Source organism: Pipra filicauda, unplaced genomic scaffold, assembly GCF_003945595.2.
Source record: "Pipra filicauda isolate LSUMZ 115617 unplaced genomic scaffold, ASM394559v2 scaffold329_size807674_pilon, whole genome shotgun sequence".
Lineage (NCBI taxonomy): Eukaryota > Metazoa > Chordata > Aves > Passeriformes > Pipridae > Pipra > Pipra filicauda.
The window spans coordinates 669,008-696,487 of NW_024104453.1; the positions used below are offsets into that span (position 1 = coordinate 669,008).

A 27,480-nucleotide genomic window follows, 5' to 3' on the forward strand; every position below is an offset into this window, starting at 1 on the left:
CTGCTTCTGCCATGCTCTGCATTGTGTCCGAGCTTCCTCAGCTGCTTTATATCTTCTGCAGCTATTTATGCATAGGAGTAGCATGTGACTAAAACCACAACAGAGCTGAGGGTGGTTATACGCACGCACTATCATCAATGAAAATGTGCATGTCTGGGGATGTGTATCCTCTAATTCAGTGCAGTGGGAGAGCAGCCTGGATTTCTGCAACATGCCCTGCTAGGAAAACATCGTGGCATCCGACTAGCTGGAAAGAATATGAAAATGTTGTTGCATGCACAAAACAACAGTAGTTGTTGCAACTATGTCAGGTGAGAATGTCAGGCTGCCAACAAACACAAGATTACAAGCAGGCCTTTAAACTCTGACTTCTGTGGTTTCTTAGAGGTATAGGTGGAATACTTGGCTATAAAGTACATGCTTTGTACTTCACAGGCCATGTCCAGAGATTAAACACAGAAGCCTTGTGCGTATGTGGAAGCAAAGTTATGGCACCATGCAACTGTAAGGGAAAAAGATCAGGATTGACTGCATTTCCTCTCAGTAAGATATTTGTTTTGCAGGATGAATACCCGTAATTAGCATGCTAACATACTGACTCTGATTTGTCCCCTGGTGCTTAACTCTGCAAAGTCATGAAGATTGGAACTTTGCTGAACAAGACAAAAAAAAAAAATATCTCTTAAGTTTCAGTGGAGACTTTTGATGTTGCCAACAGCTAGGAATGCCATTTTATCTTAAATTAAGGCTAACATAGGACAGCCAACAGAATCTGGAAATTAGGGCTATACTTTTCAGGGGTTTTATATTACTTGTTTTGAACAGAGCTGAGAGGAGCTTGGCATGAAGCCACTGTCCAAAACAATGCAGGGAAGCATATGTGGTTTGATAATTACTCAATGCCATTTGGGCTTTCAGTTTTTTCTGTCTTTCCGTCCAAAAGGGTTTGAGGGTTCCAGGATTCCATTTCCTCTACACTATAACATTCACTAAAATCCTTTACCACCGCAGTTTACACCTATGCCACCTCCCAAAACGCAAATGTTTCCTGTGTTACATTATTTAGTAAGTCGATTAAATCAGGACTTGACCTACATGATCTATTTTGCATCTATGTTTTTGAATAAGAATTTCCAGTAGCTAAACTCTGACTAACCCCACCGCCCAGTGTTCCTTCTTCCGCTTTTTAATTCCCTGGCAATGTTGGTGATTTTCTATGTACAACCCAAATATAAGTGACCCTGACTGCCCAGGGCTTCTGGCAGCTTGGAAGTGTGAACAGTGAGTGGGGGGACTTACACCAATTAACATTATAGACCTGAGTCCCTTTCCATAATTTCATTGTCCAGGGTGACTACGCACTAGGCTGACAAGTGGGTACCAAATGGAGAACAGAGAAAACACATGAGATAAGGAAGTGGAAAAGAAACGGGGGAAAGATTATGAGGAAGCAAGGCAGACATGGTTTTTAAAAATGAGTTAGGTGAGGGAATAAAAGATATTTTCTTATTAAACATTGAGTGCAATGATAATGTTTCCAATAATATTACCTATGACTTCAGAGCAAAAATGCTCTCTTTGAACCCTGGGCAAGACCTATTTTATTGCACCAAGTGTTTCTGGGTGGACAGGTGGACAGACTCTTAACTTTAGATCATGTCATAGTTATACACAATTCAACCTTTTCCATCAAGTGATTTTGTTTCTCTGACTCTAGAATTTCATCCGAGCTCCTTCTTACATTTTGTTGTAAGATATAAAAAGACAGTGCTGGAACAGAGGGCTACTGCACAATCTGAAGGATCTCACTATTACAGAAAGTAATCTTGTTGATAAGTCTTCATGGTTTATGAAAATTAGAAAACACAATAGCAACTCAAACTACAGCTCCATTTACCTGAATTTATCACCAGGAAATGGCTTTACAGCAGCATAAGTTAGACAAGACCCACAGTTTTAGGCTGCAGTACCATACATAGCTAAGCTGATGAAAGAGCTAGTTATATAGAAAGAAGGCTGGCTCCCCTTCTTCCTTTTCCCTGTGTGGTCCTGTCCCTTCTGGCAGCAGCAAGCTGATAGATTAGCTCAGCACACCTTGTAGAACCTCACCCATAGGCAGACCTGAGTCTCAAGACCTGTCATGGTCTCAAAACAACAGTTTAAGTTTCAGTATATGTTCAGTATACACGCTGAAACAAAGCCCAAATAAATGATGAATCAGAAATCCTATATTTACTTTCTTAGGAGTGCTTTGTAGAGTAGACACAGCCATAACCTTTGAGAGTTCACTCTGGATCCAAAAAGAGATTCAGAAGGAAAACTGAGATATTCATGGTCAAACAAAACTAAAACAAACCACGAAGATCACCGAGACCTGCTTGTTCTGATACTGCAACAGGGACTCCAGCACTATATTTACTGTCTTGTACACGTACACATGCCCCGATCATTCTAAACCACAGAGAGAGTTCAGTGTGTCTGACATCGAGCACAATTACCTCTTTTCAAGGCAAAGTCATACAACGAGCAAAACTAACATGAAGCAAAAGAGTTTTGCAAATGAAAGGCATTAAAAACCTTAACATGCCAAGAAGTAGTTATTTTTTAGATGCCAGCAATGGTAACTTTCAGCTGTTCACTCCTGTGGTTTGGACTGCAGTGACTCACAACAACATAGGACAGGGTGCTACTGTTACACTGCGCAGAGGAGGAGAAAGGTTTTGAGATGGGAAGGCAAATGTTTTAAAAGCAAGCTTCCATATCCCATTTAGAACGTGTCTGTCTTGCATAGTATTGCAAGACTCTTAAGCTTGAGATCAAAAGCTGTGGCCTTAAACACAAATCCCTAACAGTTTATTTGCTGTGATATTCTGTACTTAATACCCGCTGAAGACACTATGGGTTTCACTCCAAAATATGCTTAACCAGCAGCACTTAATGACTTCATTGAGTCTTACACATGTACTTGAAAGCAAGCACTTCGTATCTTTGTTATTGCAAGGCCTTTTTCAGTATTCTCCAAACACACAGAGAAAGATCAGGGCGCTGGGAAATCTGTGCAGGGAGATCTCAGCTCTCCCCATCACTCCTGGCTTGACACCTCTGGAAGCGAACAAACTCTCCTTAGCAAGTTTACAAGAACAATTAATACCTGCTTGCAAGACTTCAGAAGGACTAGAGCTCCCCTGGGATACACCCTGGCAGGCAGTTACTCACTCTGCGCCTGCAGGAGTGCTGCCCCAGGTATGGTTTTTTATCTATTTTTTCTTTTCTTTTTTACTTCTAGTACAGCCTTAGGGATCCAGCGCAGAAGAGCCGAGCAGGGCCCACAGCGGCGTCGGAGGCACCAGCGGCCCGGCCCGGCCTTGCCCAACTCCGGCGCGCCCACACCGCGTCCTCCGCCCCCGGGGCCGCTCTCGCGAGAGACCGTCGCGCGCGCTCCATATTGGGGCATCTCTGTCCTTGGCACCGGAGCTCTCGCGAGCGCGGCCGTGACGAGCATTGGGCCGTGCGGGGTGTGCGGGGCCGGTGCCCGGGATCGGTGCCCGGGCGGTGCGGGTTGTGCGGGGCCGGTGCCCGGGCTGTACGGGTACTCGGGGCCGAGGCCGCTTGGGGCGGGGCAGAGGCGGCGGCAGCTGCGGTGTCGCCTGCGCGGTCCTACCTGCGGCGGGAGTGTGTCCCCGCCCCGCACGTCGGCGCCTCCGCCTCGCTCGCTGCCGGCTGCGCGACCCCCGCTGCGCCTCACGGGGCCATCCAGCCCCTCGCGGCTTAGCCCGGGGGAGAGAGAGCGGGGCGGGAAGGCGGTGACAGGGCCGCGTTCGGCATCGCCCCCCGCGTCTTTTGGAGGGGGGGTAGCGGCGGCGCGGAGCGCAGGCGGGCGGGGCGTGAGGGGCCGGCGGCGGCTGCGTGGGCGTCCCTGCTGCGGGGCCGTCCCCGCCTGGGGAGCAGCGAGGCGGGGAGGGGAGGGAGCGGAGGAGAAAAAGGAAGGAGGGAAGGAAGAAGTTGTCCCTGCTGCAGGAGGAGGTAGTGGCGGCGTCGGTGCTGCTGCTGCTGCAGCTGCGGGCAAAGCCTCCCCCTCCCGCCGAGCCGGGCCGGGCGGGGCTGGCTCCGCAGCCGAGATGTCTCAGGAGCGGCCCAAGTTCTACCGGCAGGAGCTGAACAAGACGGTGTGGGAGGTGCCCGAGCGTTACCAGAACCTCTCCCCGGTCGGCTCCGGGGCCTACGGCTCCGTCTGGTGAGTGCTGGGAGGGGACCGGGGTGTGCGGAGGAGGTCACGTTAGGTCGCTGCCCCCCCCTCTGCCCTGCAGAGACCCGCGGCGGGATCCGTGCGGGGCGGGCACCGCGGCGAGCGGAGCTTGCTTGTCCTTTGGGAGTTCCTCTCCCTCAGCTTTTTACCAGTCTCCTGTTGAACAATTTTCCTCACGGTTTAAGAGCGGTACTGCCGGGAAGCCGCAGTCTTGTCTTTGGAATGCGTTGGGGATTGCACCACACGGCAGGTGGTACTGAAACATTTTTGTAGAGGAAGATAATAATGTGTCGTCCCAGTCCCCCCGCCCCGAATGATCTCATATGGACATATTTCACTGTGCCTTCTTGCAGTTAGTAGGTGGGGGCTGGAGAGGCATGGAGCCTGGTAAGTCCCCCATAGCTGGTTTTACAGAGCTGAGGGCCTGGCAGCTCTTGTCGCAGTTTCTTTCTGGACGTGAAGAATAGATTATATTTGAGGCAATTGTATTGTAAATGGAATTTGTTGATAGGCAGGGAGAAGTAGAGGGGAGGCTACGAGGGCTGTTATTGTATCCCTGAATTGTAGTGGGTGTACAAGTACCGATGTTTTCTTGGCATTAGTAGACGAACACAGGAAAACTCCTTTTATTGCTGTAGGAGGACAGAATTACTGCAGTGTGTTCTCCCTGGGAGAGTAAAGTCCTGGTATGAATCCTGCAGAAATACAGCAAGCTTGAAGAGTTTAGTTTTTAATTCTTACTTAATAGGAGCAAAACAGGCTACATGTGTGAAATATAGTACATCCTTAATTTGTAGTTGCTCTGCTGTGGTATGTTGGATCATTAAACATAAATGGAGTTGCATGCATTGCTTAATCGTAAAGACAAAGTAGTATTTGGATCAGTTTGACGGCTAGATTTTAGCAGTCATTTAGTAGAGCTGTATAGTGTTCACAGATTACTGTCTCCCTTTCCTAAGAAACATCTTCCACACAATCATTCTGTTTTTCATTCTATGTTCTTTGGTTCTGTCAGAGTGTGATCAGAATTTGCAAATATGGGTGCGTAACGATTACACAGCTGCTCTGCTGTTGTGTTTGAGCTGGCATGCATATTTTTTATTAACACAGTGTGCAAATTTATATCATGAGTATCAATTTTATTATAAGGAGTGATGCATGCTAGTAAAGAATTTTGCATGTGCTATGGTTTTAATGAACTGCTCTCAGCTGTTCTTAACTTCTTCAGTTATAAAATTGTTGGTAAGTTGAGCTGAAACGACGTGCATTTCTTAAAATGCTGAGCCTCAAGTATGCAAATGCCTCCATTTCATAAAAGAAAAAACGGCTGATCAATTTTGTGTCAAGATTAACCAGTATACTTGTTGATTTTTTTTTTAATAGAATCATAGAATGGTTTTGATTGGAAGGGAGTAGACAGGTTTTGTTTGGTGAAAGAAGGGCCTTGTTGATGGAGCTGATAGATACCCCTGTAAGTATCACAGAGTTATGTAACTCCTGAAATGTAATGGTAGATTAATTTGCTCAGTGCCTTGTACATTGTATTTTAAGGCTGATTCTGTATTGTCTAGCCCACTCCTCTTTTCCCCCTCTCCACAATCTCCACTGTATGTAATAGTTCCAAAGCTTGTTTTCATAACCAATAACTAAGGAGTTTGCATCGTGAATTTCCTGTTTTGCTGTGTCAAAACTTTCAAAGATTGTGCAACTGTGTTCAGACCAGATGAAACAGTGTTGTATTGGAAGCAATTTCAAACATGTGGCACATGGGCCTTTTTACAGTCCATGTTAGTAGCTTCCTGTATGTTCTTCTAAAAATAGGTTTCAGAAAATATATAGTTCAAAAAGACTAGTGATATGGAAAGTATGTCAAAGTTAAAAAAATCAACAAACAGAAGTCTTCACATATTTATGTAAGTTTATTAAGCTACAAGTGGTGATTCATATTATTTAGGATATTCCTGCAATGACTTGTTCTGCTCTCTATCCCTTTAGAGATTTTTTTTTTTTTCTCCCCAGTAAAAAGTTACCTGGTTTCATTTGAGACTTTGAGTTTGGTGTATCTTTGTTGGGATAGTAAATAGTGGGGTTTAACCACCCTTAAAGCAAATGCTTAAATATACTTTGATATATATTTGCTGCATGATCATATTTAACTGTAGTAAAATGCTCTGTTGTTTATTTAGTTGCCAAGATGAGGCATTTGAAAATGAGGGATTTCTATATAGTGGAGGGGAAAATTAATAAAAAAGAAAGAATTAAGCCAATAGATGAATCACTTAGACTATGGAGCTGTCGGGTGCTTTGGATGTCTGTTGTGAGTCGGAACACCCTAATAACATGAACTTGACTATTGTGTAGTCAGTGGATGGAGAGAGAGGCATTTTCTGCAGGCAGCCTGAGACACGTGCCTAAAGTTAGAGCAAATATTGCAGTTTTTTTCAAAGGATGGTGTGCGGTATTGGAAGAATGATGTTCAAATGGCCAGCTCAGGTATTTTTCAAGATCTGTTTTAAGAAATGGAAATATGTGGAGATGCAAGTAGGAATTCAGTTCTGAAACTTGGAGAAAAATCTGTATGTATCCTCCCATTGATTCTTACTAAGTCATATAACAATTGCTGTGACATCTGTTGTGTGAAATGGTATTTCATTTATTCTTGCAGCAGTTTTGTATATTCATACAACATAGTCTTTTGTGTGAAAAAGGTTTTGTAACCAGGCCTACACTGGAAAAAAAAAAAGGGTTCCTGATGTATCAGTCTTGTAATGTTTCGTTTAAGGAGGAGAGGGGCCTAGACAATACAACATCTTGCAGTGGGAAGTTGCTGAACAGAGATGGGATTGATGGGTGACTCACAGGTTAGCTGGAGGATTGCTTTGCTTCTTGTGTGTGCTGGTGAGAAGTCTGGGCATGTGGCATTAGTTCAGCCAGTTCTAAGCTAAGCAAAACAGTGTTTTGATAATTTTTGCCATCAGTTTCTAAAATGCTGTGAAGGCACACTCAGTATACTCTTAGTTTACTTCGTAGTTGTATTTTTAGCAGCTGCTGTTTGTGTGTTATATTGATACCTGTGTAAAATAATGGATCTGGTTTAATTCTTTGCAAGCTGTCTGTATGGCCTTAATTAATTTGGAAAGCAATTGAACAGCCAAAACTTATTCTTCCTCAAAATCTTGAATAAGATTTTTTTTAAATTTGGTTTTGTTGGTTTTGGATTTTTTTGGTAGACTGTCAGGTGATGCAATCCTTGCAAAACCTATGATTTCTTCCCATTTCAACCCACAGTTGTACTAACAGTGAGTCTGAATGTCTTGGATACTGAGATAATTACCAGACAAACATATGGACTTAAGAAATTTTAAAACATCAGGCTCCAGAGGGAATTAAATAACAACCCTAAATATCACCTCTGTAGAAGCATGCAGGTGCCTCTAAAGCATGTATATGCTTGAAGGGACAGGTGCCTGCTTCTCCTGTAAGGTGTGGTAGATATGTGAGGAGTGATATGAAAAGAACTACAAAACCAAGTGGGAGGAAGCAGCCATACAGACAGGATTAGCAGAAGATGTGTGAGGAAGGGAGAATCGAGTAGGAGAAGGGCAGGCACAGAAAAGCCATGGGCAGAGCTCTGAAAATGCTAGCAAGTAGTTTGAGCTTTATGGGAACTTTTTATATTAAGAAGTGAAATTAGTGTGAAGACATCTGTCCTATAGGGAGATTTTTATTGCAACTTTTTTAGAAGCAGAAGCTAGTGTAGCAGAGGAAAATGAGATTTACAACTTTGATAGTGTGTTGGGAGGGTAACTGACTGAAATGCAGGTACAGGTTGAACTCAGAAGTGACTGGTGTTAATAATAAACTGTCAGGTACTAAGAACTGTGTTTTTCTGTCTGTGACTGGGGGTATATAAATTAACTTCAAAGGTACCACTGAAGATACTCAGCTTAGGTATTCGCACTAGCAATGTGCAGCATACTATTTAGCAAAATAGCCTTTGCAAAATAATCTTTCTGATTATCTCGTATTTAAATAAATTGTGTTCATAAGTAATTTTGTGCATACTTTAGTTCCTCAGACTACTTCAAATGTTGCTTCTAAGATCTAAGTTGAATCAGTTTATAGGTTCTCTAAAATACTTGTTTTATTCTACCTTTTATGTTCTGGATTTAATTCAGGTTAGCTCGGAATTGTAATTCTAGCTCGCTTAGGGTGAGGTGGATGCAATTCATTTGCCATAGCACAGTACTATGTAAGAGGTTAAAAAATGTATGATAAATTCTGAATTTGTGCTGATCCTGTTTTAAAAGAGATTTAAAACTGTACGTCATGCAATTTTTTTACCCAAGTGGGCTTCGTTAGCTGAAATATGATCAGTGTTATGCAGCTCTTTTAAGTCTGTGATGGAAGCCAGATTCATGTTCTTCAAAATGCTCTCCAACTGACAGCTGTCCTGTAGCTCCATGAGAACCATTAGACAGATTATCTATATTGGCAGAAAATTACTCAGCATGCTTTTATCTGTAGGGAAATAGTCTTTAGGCCTCAAATGTGACCAAACTTAGTCTTCTGACTTTAAGAGTAAGTCTAGATTGTGAATGTGCAGTAATACAAAACTCTTTCCTGAGCTTGTGCAGTGTCATTGTTGCAGTGCTGCTGATGGCAATTCCTCTTGGGCATTGTACAGCTACTATAGCAGCATAATAACTTGATACAGCCCCAAAAATTGTCATTAAAAAAAAAGATGAAATTGAATTTCATTTGGACCCTGAAACACCTTATGTTATGTCTGATGGCTCTGAAATCTTCTCAATATCTTGGAAACCATCAGTATGAAAGAGTTACTGGTATATACTGCATTTTGTACCTGAAATGTTTGAAAACTGATAAAGATTCATGACTAATTCACAACAGCATGTGTTGAATTATGATAACTAATCTTATTTTTGCTCTAAGTCCTAGAAAACACCTTATGTATCAGTAAAATATTGTCAATGTAATTTCAGGCCGAATTAGGGATCTTGGTATATTGCAAAATGGTGTATGTATTTCATGAAGTGTTGCAGCTTAAATATTTATTTTTCTAGTGGTGTGTGAGAACTTGCTAATTTCAAATCAAGATTAAAAAATGAATGCTTAATGTCTTCTTTTGTCTACTCAAGCTGAGTGGGGTGTAAAGGATAACATGTGTGGAAGCAGTTGCTCACGGGCATTCTTTGAGCCAGTATGATGTAGCTTCAGTAATTCAGCTGTGGCAGGTTGGTGCTCCTGTGACCTGCTGTCTGTACTCCTGTACGTTCTCCAGAGAGCTCTTTCCACTGTGTGTGTGCCCTTTATAGAAAAGGAGATACTCTTCTTCCACTGTGCACAGTGGGTGTTTCCATTCTCTGGCAGGACCTGGGGAAAGGATCCCTCTTTGCAGAAATGAACCGATACTGTGTTTTCTATTTCTCATGAACCTCATTTACGAAGTTCCTTGGAAACTGGGCAACTTTGAGCTAAGAAGTCTTTTTGCAGGTTAATTCCAGTTGATTGCTTTAAGAATAAATGACAACTACATTTATTTCAAATAGCTGCTTTGGCAGGAGTGGGCATTGTGGGTTGCCCGGGCAATTGTGGGTTTGTTCTAGGGTTACTTTTTTGATTGGTTTTGAACTTTCTGTTAGTTAAGCTTTACATTTCACCTTACATTTATAAATGTGTAGCATTCCTTTTTGCTTGATGTTTATCAAGAACTAGTGCATACTCACTTTTAGATGGAAGCAGGAGTTCACCTGAATCATAATGCAGCAGGAAAATAAATATTGTACTTCTATGACTTTCTTCATTCCATACTCTCCTCATGTTTGTTGTCTTGAGTCAAGCGTTATCTTGATTTCACATCCTCCCTTTTCTCCTTCTCCTTCCTTTTGGACAGACCAGAGCTTTATAAGTTATATAAGGACTTACTTAAAAAAAAAGATAATTTTACAGTACAAAGCATAAAAAACCCCAAACCTATTTGTACAAAATTTCTGCTAAAGGGACAAGTTTTGGTAATGTACAGCTAATTATCATTTATTCACATGCATTTTTGTATAACAGAACTTTAGGATTGGATGTGATTTACCAAAGAAATTTGATTTCGGCTTCAATCATAGTTAACAACAGCCATATGTGATTTTACTAGGCATAAGTCTTGGATTTTTGTATGGACTTAAATCCATGAATGGTAGTATCTTGAGCTTAGCATTTTGTGATGAAGCGTGGCGTATGAAAGTATGTTTAGGAATTGTGATAATATTTACAAGTACTCTCCCTCTCTCCAGAGCTTTATTACATATTTATGTTTAAGAGCACTTTAGACAGCAAAGTCAGAAACATTTCTTTTTTTTCTACAAAATTTCCCTTTACTGTATGGACAAGACCCTTTACTGTATGGACACGTCTCTTAAACATTTTCTGTAGAAACCAACAGTTGTGTAAATATGTGGGGATTTTGGGTGGGAATGCAGGTTATGGACCAGGATACCTAGAAATTATTTTCATTGCAGAAACGGTGTTGACTGTGACTCAGTATCTAGATAGCTGCTGCCTAGAGTTTCTAAGTGTGGATTTGAAGGCATTTATAAAGAATTCATTTGGATAATTTGATTACTCTTTGTTGTAGCTCTGCCTTTGACACAAAAACTGGGTTGCGTGTGGCTGTGAAGAAGCTGTCCCGACCATTTCAGTCCATCATCCATGCCAAAAGGACCTACCGAGAGCTGCGGTTGCTTAAGCACATGAAACACGAAAATGTAAGTTGAAGGAGATGGTATGAAATATTTCTCTGAAGTTGGACTATCCAGTGAGCATCCATCATGATTGTATTTAAGATCTTGCTGCATATGATTTTTTCCTAATGCTAAATACAAAGCTTGCAGTAGTCCAAGGGATTATAGTTGTAAAAAAGCATGCAGAGTAAAAAAAACAACCCAAACCCCAAAAAAACCACAATAGCCAATTTTGTGTTAAAAAATCTTAAATGTTCTATAGAATATAATCTTGAAGTTACAGTTTAGCAAGTTCATGCTGTCATAAAGGTTTGGGACACAAATGATGTCACTTACATTCTTGTGTTTGCTTGCTGTAGTAAACTGCAGTTTTTGTTATGTTAAGCATTTATTTAAAAAAAAAAATCCCAAAGTTTGTTTTTAGCGGCTTCTGGAGGGTTTTTAATACTTGTTTTGGCTTGCCTGTATCAGAAGGGTGGGAAGTAGATGTTCACTAGATTCCTGTAGGTAAAATAGAGAGGAAAAAAGGGGTGGTGGTGAAGGGGTGGAAATTAGATGGCTTTTCATCAACAAGGAAACAAAACAGAATGTGACAAAGTTTATGTTGAACTATTTTTTGATATAAGTTGCATTTGGTATAGAACACAGTTGGCTGACCCATTTCTTGTGTGTGTGACATTAACACACCAACATATTTATACACTGCAAACTGTTTGGAGCAAGCATTACATGCAGTGGAGCAAAAAGTCTCATCACGTGCAAATCTGGAAAGTATGGCAGTTTAAGGGGCTTGAGCATAAGGTAGTTTTCTATATCCTGTATGTAGTCTAGTTCATTATGATCTTGAGCAAGTAAATGAACCTGCAGAGCACTCAAGTGCGTCTGCATTATATTTTCAAGTTTCAGAAGGCCTCGTTAGCTTACATAAAGCACAACACTGAGCAGATGGAAATAAAAACATCTACTGGAAGGAGTAGCTTCTATGCCACAAAGGATCTTAGTAATTGTATCATATTATGCTATGAATATGTTTCACAACTTTACTATTTTCTTTCTAGGTGATTGGCTTGTTGGATGTGTTCACCCCTGCCAAGTCACTAGAAGAATTCAATGATGTGTAGGTAACTTCTCTGAAGACTGCAACAAAATACCTTTTGTATCTTCTTTTATGTCTCCCAGATTATTACAGAAATACCTAACACCTTAATTCATCTGCCATCATTCACAAATAATTCTGAATTCCAGCACAAAGATACTAGGACATCCTAAGCTATTGCCCTTGTCAAACTTGTTCACTTGGTGTGTTTTATTGACCAGTGCTGTTGGAATCAGTGTACTAATCTGCTACATTATTTAAAGTGTGGTGGACATATTTTGTTCATTAACATGCTTTGGGACAGTCAGCCCTGCTACTGGAGATGCATAGAGAATTTTCATCCTAATCCTGTTGAAGAGATTGCTTCATAGCCCACGTGTTTCCTTCTGATAATAGGTACTTGGTGACACACCTTATGGGAGCAGACCTGAACAACATTGTGAAATGCCAGAAGCTCACCGATGATCATGTGCAGTTTCTCATATACCAGATTCTTCGGGGGCTGAAGGTACGTGCATCTGTCCTACCCAAATGCTCATCAACAGGAGGTGCAAGTTCTTGAGGAGTGTTATGTCCTCAGAGATTCTTGTGAGTACACAGTGGGGCTTCTGTAACTTTCCTAATGTATCGTAGGACAACTTTATATTATCGTTCTTTCATTTTATAGCTCTTTGGAGCTCTATATCAGTAAGGTTTCCTATTATTTTTGTGTATTCCTGGGGGCAGAGTCTGGAAAACAATGAACTGATGCCCTACAATCTGCTCTGACTATGAATTTGCCCTTTCTTCAGTTTTGTTTACTTGTGTGGTTCCACTCAGGTGACAGCACTCCTGGGTGTTCCTAATGAGAGACAAACTGGAACACCTACCTACTTAAAACTTACAGACACACAGCCAGGTCCTTCTGCAGACAAGCTGTAGCATTTGAATTGTGTGGGCTGGTGTAGGGCAATATTTTCTACCGAAGAAATGAAAAGGAGGCTGCTTGGACTGTTATATAAAATTTATCATCTTTTTTTTTTACAGTACATCCATTCAGCTGACATAATACACAGGGTGAGTGTTTGTTCTAAGATTGTTTTGGTACAGGAAACAATGTTTTTAAAAAATGAAGCAGAGAATTTTACCATGTAGCACTGATTGAAGCCAGAAGAAATTTTCTGAGAATTAGTTTGGTTAAATAGTAAAAAGATTAAACATGGGAAGTGATTATCAAGATCTGTAACTTCTGTTTCTGCCTGTGTTCAGCTTGTATCTTTGTGAAGTAGCTTTTCTATTAATATACATATATTGCACTGGTTTTGCAGTAATCCTTTATGCATTTTTGCTTATATGTAACACGTCTGAGGATGTCAAATCTCTGACTCTGATAAAATACTTTACCCAGAGTTGGTATTTACACTGAGTTAGAATCTATATTTCTATCTGCATTTATATTTTTATCTACTTCAGACTTGTGAAACAACACTGTTGATGTTTAATTTTTTAGGATTTAAAACCTAGTAACCTAGCTGTTAATGAAGACTGTGAGCTAAAGGTAATGTAATCACAAGATCTGATTGGTTTGACTGAGATTTGAGCGAATGCTGCGTGGATGTCCCTTGCAATTAAAGGGTCAAAATAACTCCTTTTGAAAATACTTTTGTAGCCCAAGATACTAATGTGCTTCCCAGATGTAAAGAGATGTAAGGATGTGTTTTCTGTATCTGTTTCTGTGTTTCTAATGAATCATAATGAAAGTGAAGAGCTAATAGATTTAGTTTGGGTTTAGTTGCTTTGGAGACAAGATATTGAGACGTAATTCTTATTGTCGAGTCCTATACTGCTCTAGGCTAGTGTATTTTAACTGGTTGTGAAATTTGGTTTCATAATCTGTTTTTGCAGCTCCACTACCTCTCTTCTCCCCATTCCAGTGATTGCTTGATTGTTTGCTCTAGCTGGTTTGCATTGTTCCACTGCAGTAGTTGGTGTATGTCTTTTCTGTAGATCCTGGATTTTGGCTTGGCCCGACACACAGACGATGAGATGACGGGTTATGTGGCTACCCGGTGGTACAGGGCCCCTGAAATCATGCTGAACTGGATGCATTACAACCAGACAGGTAATGCCTCTAACTAACACAAGGCTTTTCAGTTTCTGAATGGTGGGGAACAAAGAGATTGTCCTTGTACATGCTCCCTTCCATTTGATGGAATAAGTCGGCAGTCATGGTAATTATGCTTCAGTAAGGGAGCTTAAAAGAAGCAAGTCATAGAATTGGTATTTGAACCACAGTCTGTCAGATGTAAGTCAAGAATCATTGGGATAGCATTGACAAGACGGCTTTAAATATGAACCTTTGAAACTGCCATCAGTAAAATATTGTCAGCATTTATCCATTGTTTTCCCTAGCATAGTAGTTTTTAAAGTAAGTGACTGGAATGGATCTGGATGAGAAGGTGTGCTTTTAGGAAGCTGCTGGGAATACACTGAAAAATGTCTGCAGTTATGCTGTGAAGAAATGATTGAAAAGTATATAAATCTATCCTTTCCTCTCTTGTTAGCCATTTGTTCAGAGTTTTATCTTCCTCACAGTTTCCAGTATCTTCTCTCCAGCACACCGCACTTCCTATTTGCAGATCAGGCACAGAGAAGAAAAAACGAAGGCTGAGAATGGTTCTTGTACAGGACAGCATATGCACCATACAAAATAATGTGCTACCCCAATTTCATACGTCAATATTTTTTTCTTTTTTTCTTTTTTCTTTCCTCTTGCATGTATATAGGCTTGTCTTATATCTCTGTTATAAGAGTTGGTGGTTGTTTGGGTAGAATTTATGTAAGGCGAAGTGCAAATTCATTTCTCAGAGCTGTCTTGGACAGGTTTCGTCCTCTGATTATATAGATTCCTCCCCAGCTCTTTGGTGTTCAGTTCATGTTATTCTCTAGAAGGAAGAGTTGCCTGATCTAGTAGTTTGCCTGATCTGTTGTTTGTACAAGTTTTAGATGACACAGTTATGGAACTGTATTAGTTAACTTGCAGTGTATTTCAGATTGCTTCAATGCCATGAGACTATTTAAGGGTGGAGTTGTTTGCAGTAGTTGGACAGGGTGATTCTACTGAGATTGTATTTTCATGCATTATGTTGTTTTGTTTTCTGTTTTATTTTGTTCAGTTGATATTTGGTCAGTGGGATGCATTATGGCTGAACTGTTGACTGGAAGAACATTGTTCCCTGGTACAGACCGTATCCTTTAGAAGTAATACATTTTTTGAAATGGAAGTTAGAGATATTCATTTTCACATACTTGACAAGAAAATAAGTTGTGTGTTTGGTTGTGTACTTTTTTGTTTGTTTTCAAATTAATGGCTTCTATTCCAGTACGATGAGGTGAGTTCTTGATTTTGCTGCACATCTGTTCCTATTTATTAGCATCCCTAGAATTACTCACATACTGTTTGTTTCTGGGAGTTACTTTCCTTTAAGTTTATTTAAATTTATTAGTTGAGTTTGTAGAAAATACCTGCATGGCTGTCTGCTGAGAATCCTGTCTTGCTTCAGGTTTCTAGCAAATGCGAAGCATCCCTTCTGGCTTTTCTTTGTCCTGTGGGTATGCTGTGAAAGCAGTGGGTTTGCAGATTCTTTAGTGCCAAGGTTCTCATTAAAATTGCTTTGAAATGTTTAGGTTCTGCTTCCACACCTGACTGTAAACAGACTGTGAGCCTTCTTTCACAGCATGCTTGTATTGATATGAAAATCAAGCTCGAATAACGTCTTTTCAAAATTATTTTTTTTTGGCCTTATCAAAGTGGACTGGGTAGGACACTTTGGCAAATTTATGAGAACAGTTTCTGAGATTTGGTCACATTTTCCCTGGGAAGTTGGAACTGAGACTTGATGCAAATTGCTGCTCTTAGCAGCTTTTCTCCATTCAGGCACACAGCATAGCAGGGTAATTTACTACTGGCAAGAATTTTCATTGCCTAGAGGACTTCATTTGCCAGAGAAAAGTACATTGCCCACCTTTGACCAAAGTTTATTATTTCAGCCACAGTTTGTTTATTTTAGTACCTTTTATTAATTTCTTAGTATTTATGTCTGTTAATTCAAATATGTTAGCACTTGATGAAAAGAACACTAGCGTTGGAAGTGCTGGCCTTCTGTTTACTGTGTTGCCTTCAGAAAGCATCTCGAGGAAAAGGCTCTCATTCCAGCTTTGACACAGTAACCTCCCTTTTCAGTGTGCTGTAACTTTATCCTCTTCCCTATTTTTCTGGTTGTCTTCATCTCATAATTTGTCTCCATATTTGTTGAATTGATTGTATTCCACTCTGTAGTCATCTCTGCTGTATATTTCTGTTGTCAGACAGAAACTGAACTAAAACAAAAGTGGCTTCAAAGCTAGAAAAAAAGTTGCTCTCTTTCTATCCACTGATTGAGCATGTGTAGGTTGCTTTGGACAGATTTGTTTCTTTCAAGAAAAACTGAGAGATCAAGGATTGTTGATTCAAACAAAGCAAAAGTCTTTCAGCTGTTGCCATTATTTGACTCTGGTAACAGTGGCACTTTAGATTTTAAAAATCTTGACACTTGCAGCTAAAATATTTGCTAATAGGATTTGCAGTGTGTAACAAATCCTTCATGATGAGTTCTTTATGACTTGAACAACAGTGATCTTCCAAGCCTGAGAATTTTTTTCTCCAACTGTGTTCTTAGCTGTAAATTATAGCAAATAATATCTGCAACGCAAAATAGAGTTTACTTCTGGGATCTAAATTGTTTGCTTTGTTATACTTCACTAAGTTATATCTCCCAGCAGATGCTCGTGATTGTTTACTTTAAATGCACAATTTCTTCTGCAAATGGCAGCAATGCTTTTTAATTAAATGCTTTTTCTGTTCTGAGATTTAAGAAAATATGGTGAGATTTAAGAAAAATAAGGCCCAATCCTTTCCCATTTTAGACAAAACTTTGTAGTACTGTAGTTCTTACAGTTTGTGTGTGTGGTTTCCCACTTCAGGTAAATGTATATGCTTTTTGATTGTGAAGTTAGAACTATAAGGGGAGCAGCGTTGGTTCAGAATCTTGTTTGTGCATGTAACACTCATCCAAGGATCTAGAAAGGACCCAAGCTGTCAGCTTTCATCCCAGTTTTGCTGACATCTAAAGACAGCAAGCAGAAGTTAGATAACAGTCGGCTCTAGTTTATTCCTGTCTTGGAGGGCTCTTTGAATATATGCATGATTTTAGAAGAAAGTTTTTAAGAAATTTTCCAGGTTTAGACACTGCTGGATAGTTCTGGGCTCTTTATAACTTCTTTGTACCCGCAGATTTGCTGAGGCCTGTGTTCCTCCTGCAGTGTCTCTACACAACTGCTGACTTAGTGACTTTGCAAATACTATTAACATACATAATTCAAGGTATATTTAGCTTGCCTCTAGTAAGTATTGCTTGCCTCAAGTAAGCTTGCCTCTTGCAGTATGTCCAAATCCACTGCAGTTCTAGAAAATTCTCTTTGCAGTTGGAGGCAACGTGACTCTGCGTTCTGTGTGTTCAGGAAGCTGGAAATTGCTCCTATTTGACACCTGAAAATTTGAAATTCTTGCTTTTTGGTCTCAAGATGTTCATTTTTTTGACTCTAGAGCTTCACGTTTCTAAAATTAAAGAGACAGTGACAGAATACGTAATGACTTCTCAGGATGATCGTCCTTCTGTTTAGATGGTTCTTTTGTTTGAAGTATTGGTCCCCTTCGCCAAGAATCTGGCAGAAATGGTGTGATGTTATTTACAGTACATCACATATTTCTTTATACGGCGCAGAGATGCATCTGTTACTTGTAAGAAGCTTCAGTATGGGTAAGCTGTACAGTCCATTTAATTGGGTAAGTAATAAAGTTGTATTCTGAGATTATGATCTTCAATGCTGTCTGTGATGATTATGCCACTGATAAACTAATGCTGAACTTAATGTTCTGAAGGACCTAATCTGTAGAGATTCTGAACATGGCTGTCATTGATGTAAAGCAAGAATTGAGTTACTCTTAGGAAAACCCCCCCAATGGTTAATATGGTCTTAGCTCTGCAGTATTGTTACAGTACTCTTAACTTAAAACTGAATGCAAGGTAATTGAATTATTTGTATTGTAATCTATGGGTAGAAATATTTGGATGGAAGATGGACTTCCAGTATTGGTAAGATCTCTGCCAGGAGGCGGAGAAGGGGAGCAAGATTGTGAGAAAGACTAGTCAGAGACAAAAAAATGAGGTAATGAAAATCAGAGTCCTTTAGGCTTTTAGCATGAGTCATAGATAGAGGCTTTTTTTTTGGTATTATTGTATCTGTCTTATACCAAGATCAGTTTCTGCTAAACATGTATATTAAATTTTTTCAGCTCTTGTAATGTGAATGATTCACACGAGTAAGTAGGAAAGTTGACTCTTTTTGACAGTGTGACTCGCATAAAATCATATAAAGTGAAAATAAGAATATCTAGAACTGTTTGGACTAGTTTAGCCAATTTTGTTTTTCTGTATGTTTTAAGTTGACTGTATTCCCTTAAACTCTGAAGAGTGTTTTTATTACTGTTTCTATTCAGTAGTATGAGTCTCATGATAACTAACCAGTCTGAAATTACCTATTCTTCTATTATGTCTTATTCTTGCTTGTGGTGGCAGCTAAAACAACTTTGAACTTTGCTTTGTCTGGATAAGCTCTTACAATCCTATGATGTCTGCTGCTAATGGTGATGGCAGGTTGTTTTCTGAATTTTAGAATCACTGAGGCTCATCAGTCCTTGGGAGTATCTTGGAGATGGCACTTGGGGTTTGCATGCTGTGCTTTCCTTCTCTATGCACATGTGGTGGTATTTTTCTTCTGCTTTCTATTTACTACATCTTTTTCCTGTCTTTAATTGCTTATGGCTGATTTCTCTGGGATGTAGTAGGCCCTGTAGTTAAAGAATGCTGCAGTTCAGCAGGCTATAGATGGCAGGCCTGAAACTAGAAGCAGGGATGGATTTCGGCAGGCCTGTGGCAGTGCCAGTTACACATCCTGTGTTTTCTCTTGTTTATCTCAGAAGTCACTGAAGCATATTACACAAGTAACTTCCAGTAGTAAATGGGGCAGCAATATTGTGGGCATACCTGGTGCACACGATTTTAAATGCCTTTAAAGTAATTTAAATATTTAAACTGAGGTATGGCATGTGACTTCTGAGGCATGTTAGCAGTTGAAATTTACACAACTGTGTCTTGCACAAGAATGAATGAAAGATGTAAGGGCTGTTTTAAATAGCACTGGAGAAAAGCCAATTTAAGAGTCAGTTGTGGTTAGTATAGTGCCCTCTGCTATTTCTCCTAAACCAGTGAGTGGGTATTCTGACTTCATTTTAAGCATTGACAATTAAGAGTTGCCAATTCAGCTAAGCTAAATCCAGCTAGATACATTGGGTTTACGCTTAGGTTGTGAGTGCTTTAAGTAGCTACAAGTTGGCCAAGAAACTTGACAAGTGAGAAGTTAAATCAGCTGTTCTGACAAACTATTTCCAAGGCTTTTAATTAATTTAATATGTAAAACTTTAGACCGGAGTTTACATCAAAATGTGAAGGTTTTAGCAAAATATTGGTGATTTCCTTCATATACAGTTTGCCAGTATTACAGGAACTCAGAGTTGTTGTCTTTCAGTTTGTTTTTTTTAAACAGGTGACAGTTTTTGAAGTTCCTTGTAGTACTGAAATTAAAAGATACTCTAACAGGAAATGGTAGCTGTATCTTAAATCATCAGGAAGGCATTGATCCCAGAAAAAAAGGTTGTCTAGTAAGTAGACTACTTTTATTGCAAGGGAAATGTGTAACTAGTTTGGTATAATTAAAGCAAATGTAAACATTACAGACAGTCTGAAATCACAATGGAGGATAATTCAGGGAAGAAGAGAGATTTTGTGTTAATGGTTCCTAAAAAGATATTTTGTCTCCTTACTATCTTGAGTTTTAGACATAAAACAGTGTCTTTGATGGACCTATTTTTCTCCTCCACTCAATTGTACATTTTGTCACTTAGGCTTTGTTAAAGAGGACAGCTCAGACTGGTATGTGACCTGGTGGAAGCTCTGTTCTGGAGTAAATGTTCTTTGCATCTGCAGTGTTACATCCTGAGAGCTGTCCACATAGATACATTAAACCTGAGCCCATATTCTGTTTCTCTCTGCTGCTCCAGCAAGTCTGGAGGGCAGAAGGGGACGTGCAGGTGCTTTGGCCCTCCTGATCCCAGGGGCTGGCAGAGGTCAGTACCCTCTGGCGGCTGCAGCAGCCCAGCTGCTCTGGGCCTGGGAAAGTTGTGCCCCATGCTCAGGTGAAGCAATGCTGGAGGTTACGAGCAGGGGCCAATCATCTTCTTACTTTCTAAGTTTTAGAAGTGGCTAAATTATCTTGGAAGGTGTTCACAAAAGGCCTTGGCTTTCTTTTTAATATTAGTGCCTACCCTTTTCAGCCTTCTGCTTTACTTCAGCTGTCACTAACGCAACCTAATCCTGCTAACTGCGGCCACTTTGGTGTGGGGCCTGAAGGGGTGAAGGGAGCATGTGAACTGATCCTGTGCCAGTGGGGCAAAATCTTAGAGTTCTGCTCCAAAATAGTTAAGGATGCAATGCATGTTTTGTATGTGTAGACAAGATATTCAATCTGTCTGACAGAGAGATGAGTTATAAAGGGGTATTCAGTTGTAAACAAGAGGAATTAATATGGTTTGCTTAAAATAGATTTTCAGTCGAGGCCTTGGCAGGAATTAATTTTCAACATTAATAGGGTGATATGTTGCGCTTTTCATTTTGATTTCTCCCAGCATTTTCCTTTATGGTCCATCATTAGATATTGATCAGTTGAAGCTCATTTTGAGACTCGTTGGAACCCCAGGGCCTGAGCTTTTGAAGAAAATCTCCTCAGAGTCTGTGAGTTTACACTTTGATTGTGATATCTGCCCTTTCAGAAGTCCCAAGTTTGTGTGTTGTTCTCCCGTAGTCTCTCTGTAGTATGTGTTGGGATTTATTTTCTGTTATTTTAATTCTTTTGCAATTCTTTGCTCTTGGATGGCTTTGAGTTCTTATGCTATGTGTATCTGTTCTTTATTCCTCTTACCTCTGCCCATGGTATGATTTTGTCCTTTCATATTCCCATTTTACTGCTTTGTGACTTTTCTTTGAGTTTGTGGATTGTATGATCAGATATTACTGGGGAAATATTTTTCACAGCTAAGAGCTTGAGGCTTATCTCTATTATTACTTCTCCAGATTATGTACCCAGGGATCTCTCTAAATAGGAGCAAGTGTGTTATCCTGTAAACACACACAGTCCCTTCTGTGCTGTGATTAAGTCCTGAAACACTGCTGCCACTATCTTTGTTTTTGTAGCATAAAATGCCTTTTGGATGCCTGTATCTAGCAGCTGTTTCCAGGGCACGCAGCATAGTCTGCTGAGCATATAACTACTTGTGCTATGTAGGATGTTGCTATATGGGGCCCTTTTTATCAAGGTAATAGCAAAAAACAGCCATATTGCCATTTGCTATATTGTACTAATCTTGAATTGTGAACTTCTGCAAAGACAGGGTTAAAAATGGCCTTTAATTTTACCTGTTTGTGAAGGTGGAGTGCATAAACTCCGTAGCAGTTGGGAGTAGCAGGTTAATGCACAGTGAGCAGTGAGCTGGCACAGGGGTCACTGGCGGTGCTTCAGCAAGTCACTGCTGTTTGTGATGCACAGCAGAGGATCAGAGCAGTGGAGAGTGGGGATAAGATTTAGTGCTGCAGCTTATGTTCCTGTTCTTGTAACAGTGACTGTAAATACAAAGTGTGAGATTAGCCTTGGATTACATGTGAAGAAGGTAGATGTACAGTGCAAATTTGAATAAATTGGTCAACTTGCTGAATATCCTACCAATTTAAAAAGCCCTGGGATGTTCTGCCTTTGGAGAGATTAGAACTGAATAATGCAGGTTGCTTTGGTTGCTCTGTGAACTGACCTTAAGGCCAGTCTGGTGTTTGAAGTACAGGGGGACTAGCAAGAGACATAAACTGAAAGGTTGACTAAATTAAGCAAAAGATTAGTTTGCATATGTAAGTTGAAGTGGGTCTTTTATTATATTTATTGTGCAATAATAGTTAAAAATTGCTCTTACTGAGGTCTGAAACAAGAGTCTGTTAAAAAAAACCAGTAAAATACTGTTTCTACAATTTTTTTCCGTTGTATGGGGAATGCAAAACTATTACGTGTTTGAGGGCCTTTAGTGTGTCACTATAACAAATTGTTTTTCTGCTGCATTACTTTACTTGCTCTCACTTTCCCTGTTCACTGACATCAGTCTTATGCAAAGCTAGTGTTTTGCTAATTTTGCACTTACTGCTTGCTTTCACCTCGCCCACATATCAAAGTGCATTCAAAGCTGTTCAGGTGTCAGTTGTGAACCAGTTTCACTTCGCACCACAAAAAACTAAAGTACTCTCCATGCAGGGAGGAGGTAAAAAAAAGCTGGTAACCAGTGCAGAGGATACAGGTTTTGTTTCTGTTTTAATTTTTGTTCATTTTCCTGAAGCTGTATATAGCTTCAGCGGCCTAGGAAGAATTTTGAGGTGTAGCTTCAGCTGAAGGAAACATCTACTCTGATGGCTTAAAACTTTTGGGAAATGTGAATGCAACCATGTTGGAGTGTAATAGTGCTTTTATTGAACAGAAATACTTCCTGTACTGGCAGTTACCAACTGATCAGTGATCCTCCATTGTTTCAAGTGTTCACTAGGGTAATTGCTTAACTTCTCACAGGTAGCTGAAAAAATTAGTGGGCCCTGCCTATATGGCTTTTGCCTTGTGGTTTGCAGAAGAGATGCTTTGTATGCAACTGTTTTGTGTTTAAAATGGTTTTTGCACTGTTTTTAACAAAGCCCTTGACTAGGCACTTAAGATATTAACCAGCTTCAGCAGATCATGCGTCTGACGGGAACACCCCCTGCATATCTCATTAACAGGATGCCCAGCCATGAGGTGAGATCTGAGCAGATGAGGGGGGTTTGCAGGGCAGGTCTTCACTTAGTGTTCACCTCTTCTATAAATTCTATGCTTGCATGTGGCATGGGGTGGGCAATTAACTACCTGCTCTTCAGCAAGATTTTTGTACTAAATAAAGTCTCGAGATTTGGACAGTGCGTGCCCAACTACAGACTTCTGAGACTCGGGAGAGTGTGGATGTGAGTTGGTTTTGTATTGTGTGCCGTGTTGTGCAGCTTCTCAATGAACAGCACGCTGCACACAGCTTTACTAGGACTCCAGGGAGTCAGCTCTTGCTGTACCTCTTTGCTTTTCAGTCTTGCATGAACCACAAGTAATGTCAGTTCTTCCTCTACTGTCTTGAGTGCCTGCTAGTTGGGACAGGTTAATGCTGATGCACTTAGTACTTGTCAGAGTAAGTAAAGAGAAGGCAAAGCAAGGAAACAGACTATAATAACCAGTGCTTTAGGATAGTTGAAAAATACTTTGTCTTGGTGGCTGGATTGTATTATACTTCAACAGAGCATTTGTTTCCACAGGCAAGAAACTACATTCAGTCTTTGTCTTACATGCCGAAAATGAACTTTGAAAATGTGTTTATTGGTGCCAATCCCCTGGGTAAGACTTGTTTTATTAAATGCTGTGTTCTTCCTGAAATTGAAGCTAGCATGTCCTGGGACACAAAGACATTCCCAAAGTTTTGTTCTGACTAGTACAGAACAGGGCTATGTACTGTTTTCAAGTTTACAAAGTATGTGTGGGCCAAGGGTGTAAAAGGAAGAAATCGTGAGTGATGGGTGGGTCCTGAGAAACTACAGATTCCTCACATACGTTGGGCTTTTACAAGCTTACATTTCAGAGTACACTGTCACACATCTCACTGTGTAATCCTTTCTGTTTTGGTGCTCTTGCAGCTGTGGACTTGCTAGAGAAAATGCTGGTACTGGACACGGACAAACGCATTACTGCAGCAGAAGCACTGGCCCACGCCTACTTTGCTCAGTATCATGATCCAGACGATGAACCAGTGGCAGACCCCTATGACCAGTCTTTTGAAAGCAGAGAACTTGAGATTGAAGAATGGAAAAGTAAGTTTGGGGGAGGGGAGAGAGAGCCAGCTAGCTTCTCTTGTGGTCATAGAATCATAGAATATCCTGAGTTGGAAGGGACCCACAAGGATCATGGAGTCCAACTCCTGGCTCTGCACAGGGGTCCTGTGCAACCCAAACAATCCCACCATGTCCCTGAGAGTGTTGTCCAAATGCTCCTTGAACTCTGACAGCCTTGGGACCATGACCTCTGCCCTCCTGCATGGGGAGTCTCTTCCAAGTGCCCAACCACTCTCTGGGTGAAGAATCTCTTCCTAATACCCAGAGTAACCCTCTGCTGACACAGCTCCAGCCATCCCTTGGGTCCTGTCACTGGTCCCAGAGAGCAGAGCTCAGCACCTGCCACTCCACTGCCCCTCGGGAGGAAGCTGCAGACCCCAGTGTGTCTCCCCTCAGTCTTCTCCATCCTGTGAGCTGGGTCCATCCCATGAGCTGTGGTTCAACTAAACCCTGGTAACTAGAGGCACAAAAGAAAGTGATAAAAATATGGGCATCCTGTTGATCCTGAGGTCCTTATACTGGCTGAATCTACTGTATGCTATGCATATATTTAGGATAGTCCCTGGTAACTGGTTATTACTAGGAGCATTCAAACATGTAAGCAACATAGTTGCTCATGTCTTTATGTTTTGTAACTTATTCACATCTCAATGCTCTTTCATTGTGTATGTTAGTCTCTGAGAGTAGTGTAACCATTCTTCTCTTTTTTGTCTTAATTAAAATATGTTTTTAAAACCTTTAAGGTTGTTGTAGGTTTTCTTGCACGAAGGGATGTCTTTAGTACTGCTGTCATAGTACTGCTGCTAAGTTTCTGTCACACTTTTCCCACCAGGCCTGACTTACGATGAAGTAATCAGCTTTGTGCCACCACCGCTTGACCAAGAGGAGATGGAGTCCTGAGAAACTGCTCTCTTCTGTCTGTCCCACTTCACTGTGAAGGGAAGGCCTTTTCGTAGGGACTCTCCAATTATCGTTCAAGTGCCTCATCACAACAATATTCTCCTTGGTGGAAGGGTTTTGTGTGTATTGAATTGGGGAGGGAGGGGGGAGGGAAGAAAGCTGAGTCCATGTAAACATGCTGCATGCTCTCTTGTATTCTGTGTACAGCCTGGGGCAAGCCTCTGGAGACCTGTTCTGACTGCACTTAGTTCTTCCAGAGTAACAGTGCACCACCATTTTGCACTGCTGGGGCAAGATGGGGAAGTTGACGTTTAAAGGTTTGGTTACAGTCATTGCCATTTATCAATTCTCCTACAACTAAGTAACCTCAAAATAATGAAAGTTGGTTTATAGGCTTAGAGAGTCCTCTGTTTTCTTCAGGACTGAAGGTGGGGTTAAGGAACATCCTTGTTTGGTACCAGGTGTCTGATTTATATCCAGATCTTCCTGGTACAGCAGAATGTAGAAGCCTTCCAACGCCTGATCCTTGGAACATGAAAAGATGTTGTTTTGAAACTGTAAATATGTTTGTGCCTTAAATGAATGGGAAGAGAGAGGAAAGGAAATCTCTGACCCACTGTTTTTGAGGGTGAAGGCTCCCACATAGCCAGGCATGAACTCAATGTAATCAGGAAATAACTTTCTGAGGCAACAGCCTCAACCCCTGGATTGGGTATTCCTGTGTTTTTCCCTTTTCTCCTCCTCTTGTTCTGAGGCTTCCTAGCATTAGCTCCTGAGAGACAGAGGTTGGAGAAGATTCTTGCTAGCCACACATTTGTGTATTCTGTTTCTTAGAAGGTGATGTGTTTTGCATGTTGTAGCTGAATGTGCATGTAGAGCTGCTTGATATTTGTCCTTATTTTTTGGGGATGGCACTGGGGCAGTTAAATCATCAGTGAAATGTTTACTGAGTACCTCAGCTGGTGCCGTGAAATCACAGCACCCTTCCTCCTTTGCTGCAGCTCATTGGGAAATACCTGCCATTCAACAAGGAAAGGAGAAAATATATGGCATATAGAAACGTGCCCCTTTTTCCTTGTTCTGACCTTCTGTTTGCAGAGAAGGAGAGCTTGGGCTGGAGAGTTTTTTGTGAGATCAAGTGTAAAAAATGTTCTTTAGAGAAAGATGGTATCTTGTGCCAGAACTTAACTTATTTCCTGAAAAGAATTTTTTAGAAGTATTGGAATCCAAAGCAAAGAAATAAGCATGCATAAACACACAATCACCCTTTCACTGTCTATATCTATAAATATAAATATTTATATATATAAAACTAACATTAACCAGAAGGTTTTTTTACCCTCTCAGATAAGAGCTTCTTGGCTGTTTTTTAGCAGTTTGATCTCTGCCCAAGGAAACGTGAGAAGAGAGTATGTTTGAATATAAACAGGGTTCAAATATTTTGTATTTTACAGGACTCTGCAGGAGTAAAATACCCAGTTAGGGACTGGCAGGAGGGAGGTTTCTCAGCACGTTCATGTGCTAGAACTGTAGCTGGGGAGTTCAGGAGCCTAATCTTAGGGCTTCTGGAGGAGACATTTTTAGACATTAATTTGTTGCAGGCATCTTGTGTGGACAACTCATCACATCACTATGTATGTGAGGAGAAAGGCTTTTGAAGTATTTTGTATTCTTGTTACCTATGGGGCAGAGAGGAACCATTTGTAGTGTTTTTACCCTGTTTGAAGAGGCAGCATAAAGGGATGGGACATGAATGACAAAGCCATTGATTCTTTCTAGGCTACTTCCCAGTGATCTCTTCAGGCCAAATATTTAATAAAGGTCTGGGCTGAGATGAAGAGAGTAGTTATATCTAGGATAAAACTCTCCACAGCCTAAAAAAATCAAGACAGAAAACCTCCCTTCTCTGCTGGACCAGCAGTCTGGGTATTCAGATGAAAATGTTGATATACTATGTAAACCTACAGCAAGATTATTTTTATCAGCTGTTTTATGTGTAGATGCTATAGTGTGAGTTCATGCGGAAATATTGCTAAAAATTTTTAAAAATGTAGATGTTGTGCGTGTGTGTGTGTGTGTGTGTGTGTGTGTGCGCGTGTGTGAACGGCAGTGTTTCATTCGGAGTCTGTCCCTAAGGGAGCCCATGTGGAATGCACTCCTGCTGTCAGTGCAATGCTGGTCAGCTGCCTGCAGACTGAGCGGGATGCTGCACTTGAAAGAAAAGATCTGCTATTTTGTTTCTATCCATGAATTTTGCTGTAATTGGTTATGCCAGATAAGATGTCACAATACCACTGGTTAAAAATAAAATTTATTTTTCAGATTTACTGCACTGATGGTACTTGCAAACCTCTTACA

At 40.6% G+C, this 27,480-nt stretch overlaps 1 protein-coding gene across 2 annotated transcripts; it reads left to right on the forward strand.

Moving 5' to 3' along the window:
* Window positions 1-3,486: 3,486 nt before the first annotated feature.
* On the forward strand, window positions 3,487-27,445 carry MAPK14 (mitogen-activated protein kinase 14). 2 transcript variants are annotated; one of them, XM_027728443.2, is made up of 12 exons: window positions 3,487-4,234; window positions 10,896-11,025; window positions 12,060-12,118; window positions 12,494-12,605; window positions 13,124-13,153; window positions 13,587-13,634; window positions 14,084-14,198; window positions 15,253-15,324; window positions 20,945-21,024; window positions 23,653-23,731; window positions 24,028-24,201; window positions 25,055-27,445. In XM_027728443.2, the coding sequence occupies exons 1-12, from the start codon at window positions 4,119-4,121 to the stop codon at window positions 25,120-25,122; spliced, it is 1,083 nt and encodes a 360-aa protein (XP_027584244.1). In that variant the 5' UTR covers window positions 3,487-4,118; the 3' UTR covers window positions 25,123-27,445. The 2 variants fall into 2 exon arrangements, with proteins under 2 accessions (XP_027584244.1, XP_027584245.1); XM_027728444.2 differs by lacking the exon at window positions 20,945-21,024 and adding an exon at window positions 23,031-23,110 and having other exon boundaries at window positions 3,488-4,234.
* The last annotated feature ends 35 nt before the right edge of the window (window positions 27,446-27,480 follow it).

What these genes read in the sequence shown, in the direction of transcription:
- MAPK14 (XM_027728443.2), top strand. Translation starts at nt 4,119, where the DNA reads ATGTCTCAGGAGCGGCCCAAGTTCTACCGGCAGGAGCTGAACAAGACG. An exon ending in CAGCTGACATAATACACAGG is followed by an intron (nt 13,154 to 13,586) that starts GTGAGTGTTTGT and finishes TTAATTTTTTAG; the next exon opens with GATTTAAAACCTAGTAACCT. An exon ending in GATGCATTACAACCAGACAG is followed by an intron (nt 14,199 to 15,252) that starts GTAATGCCTCTA and finishes TATTTTGTTCAG; the next exon opens with TTGATATTTGGTCAGTGGGA.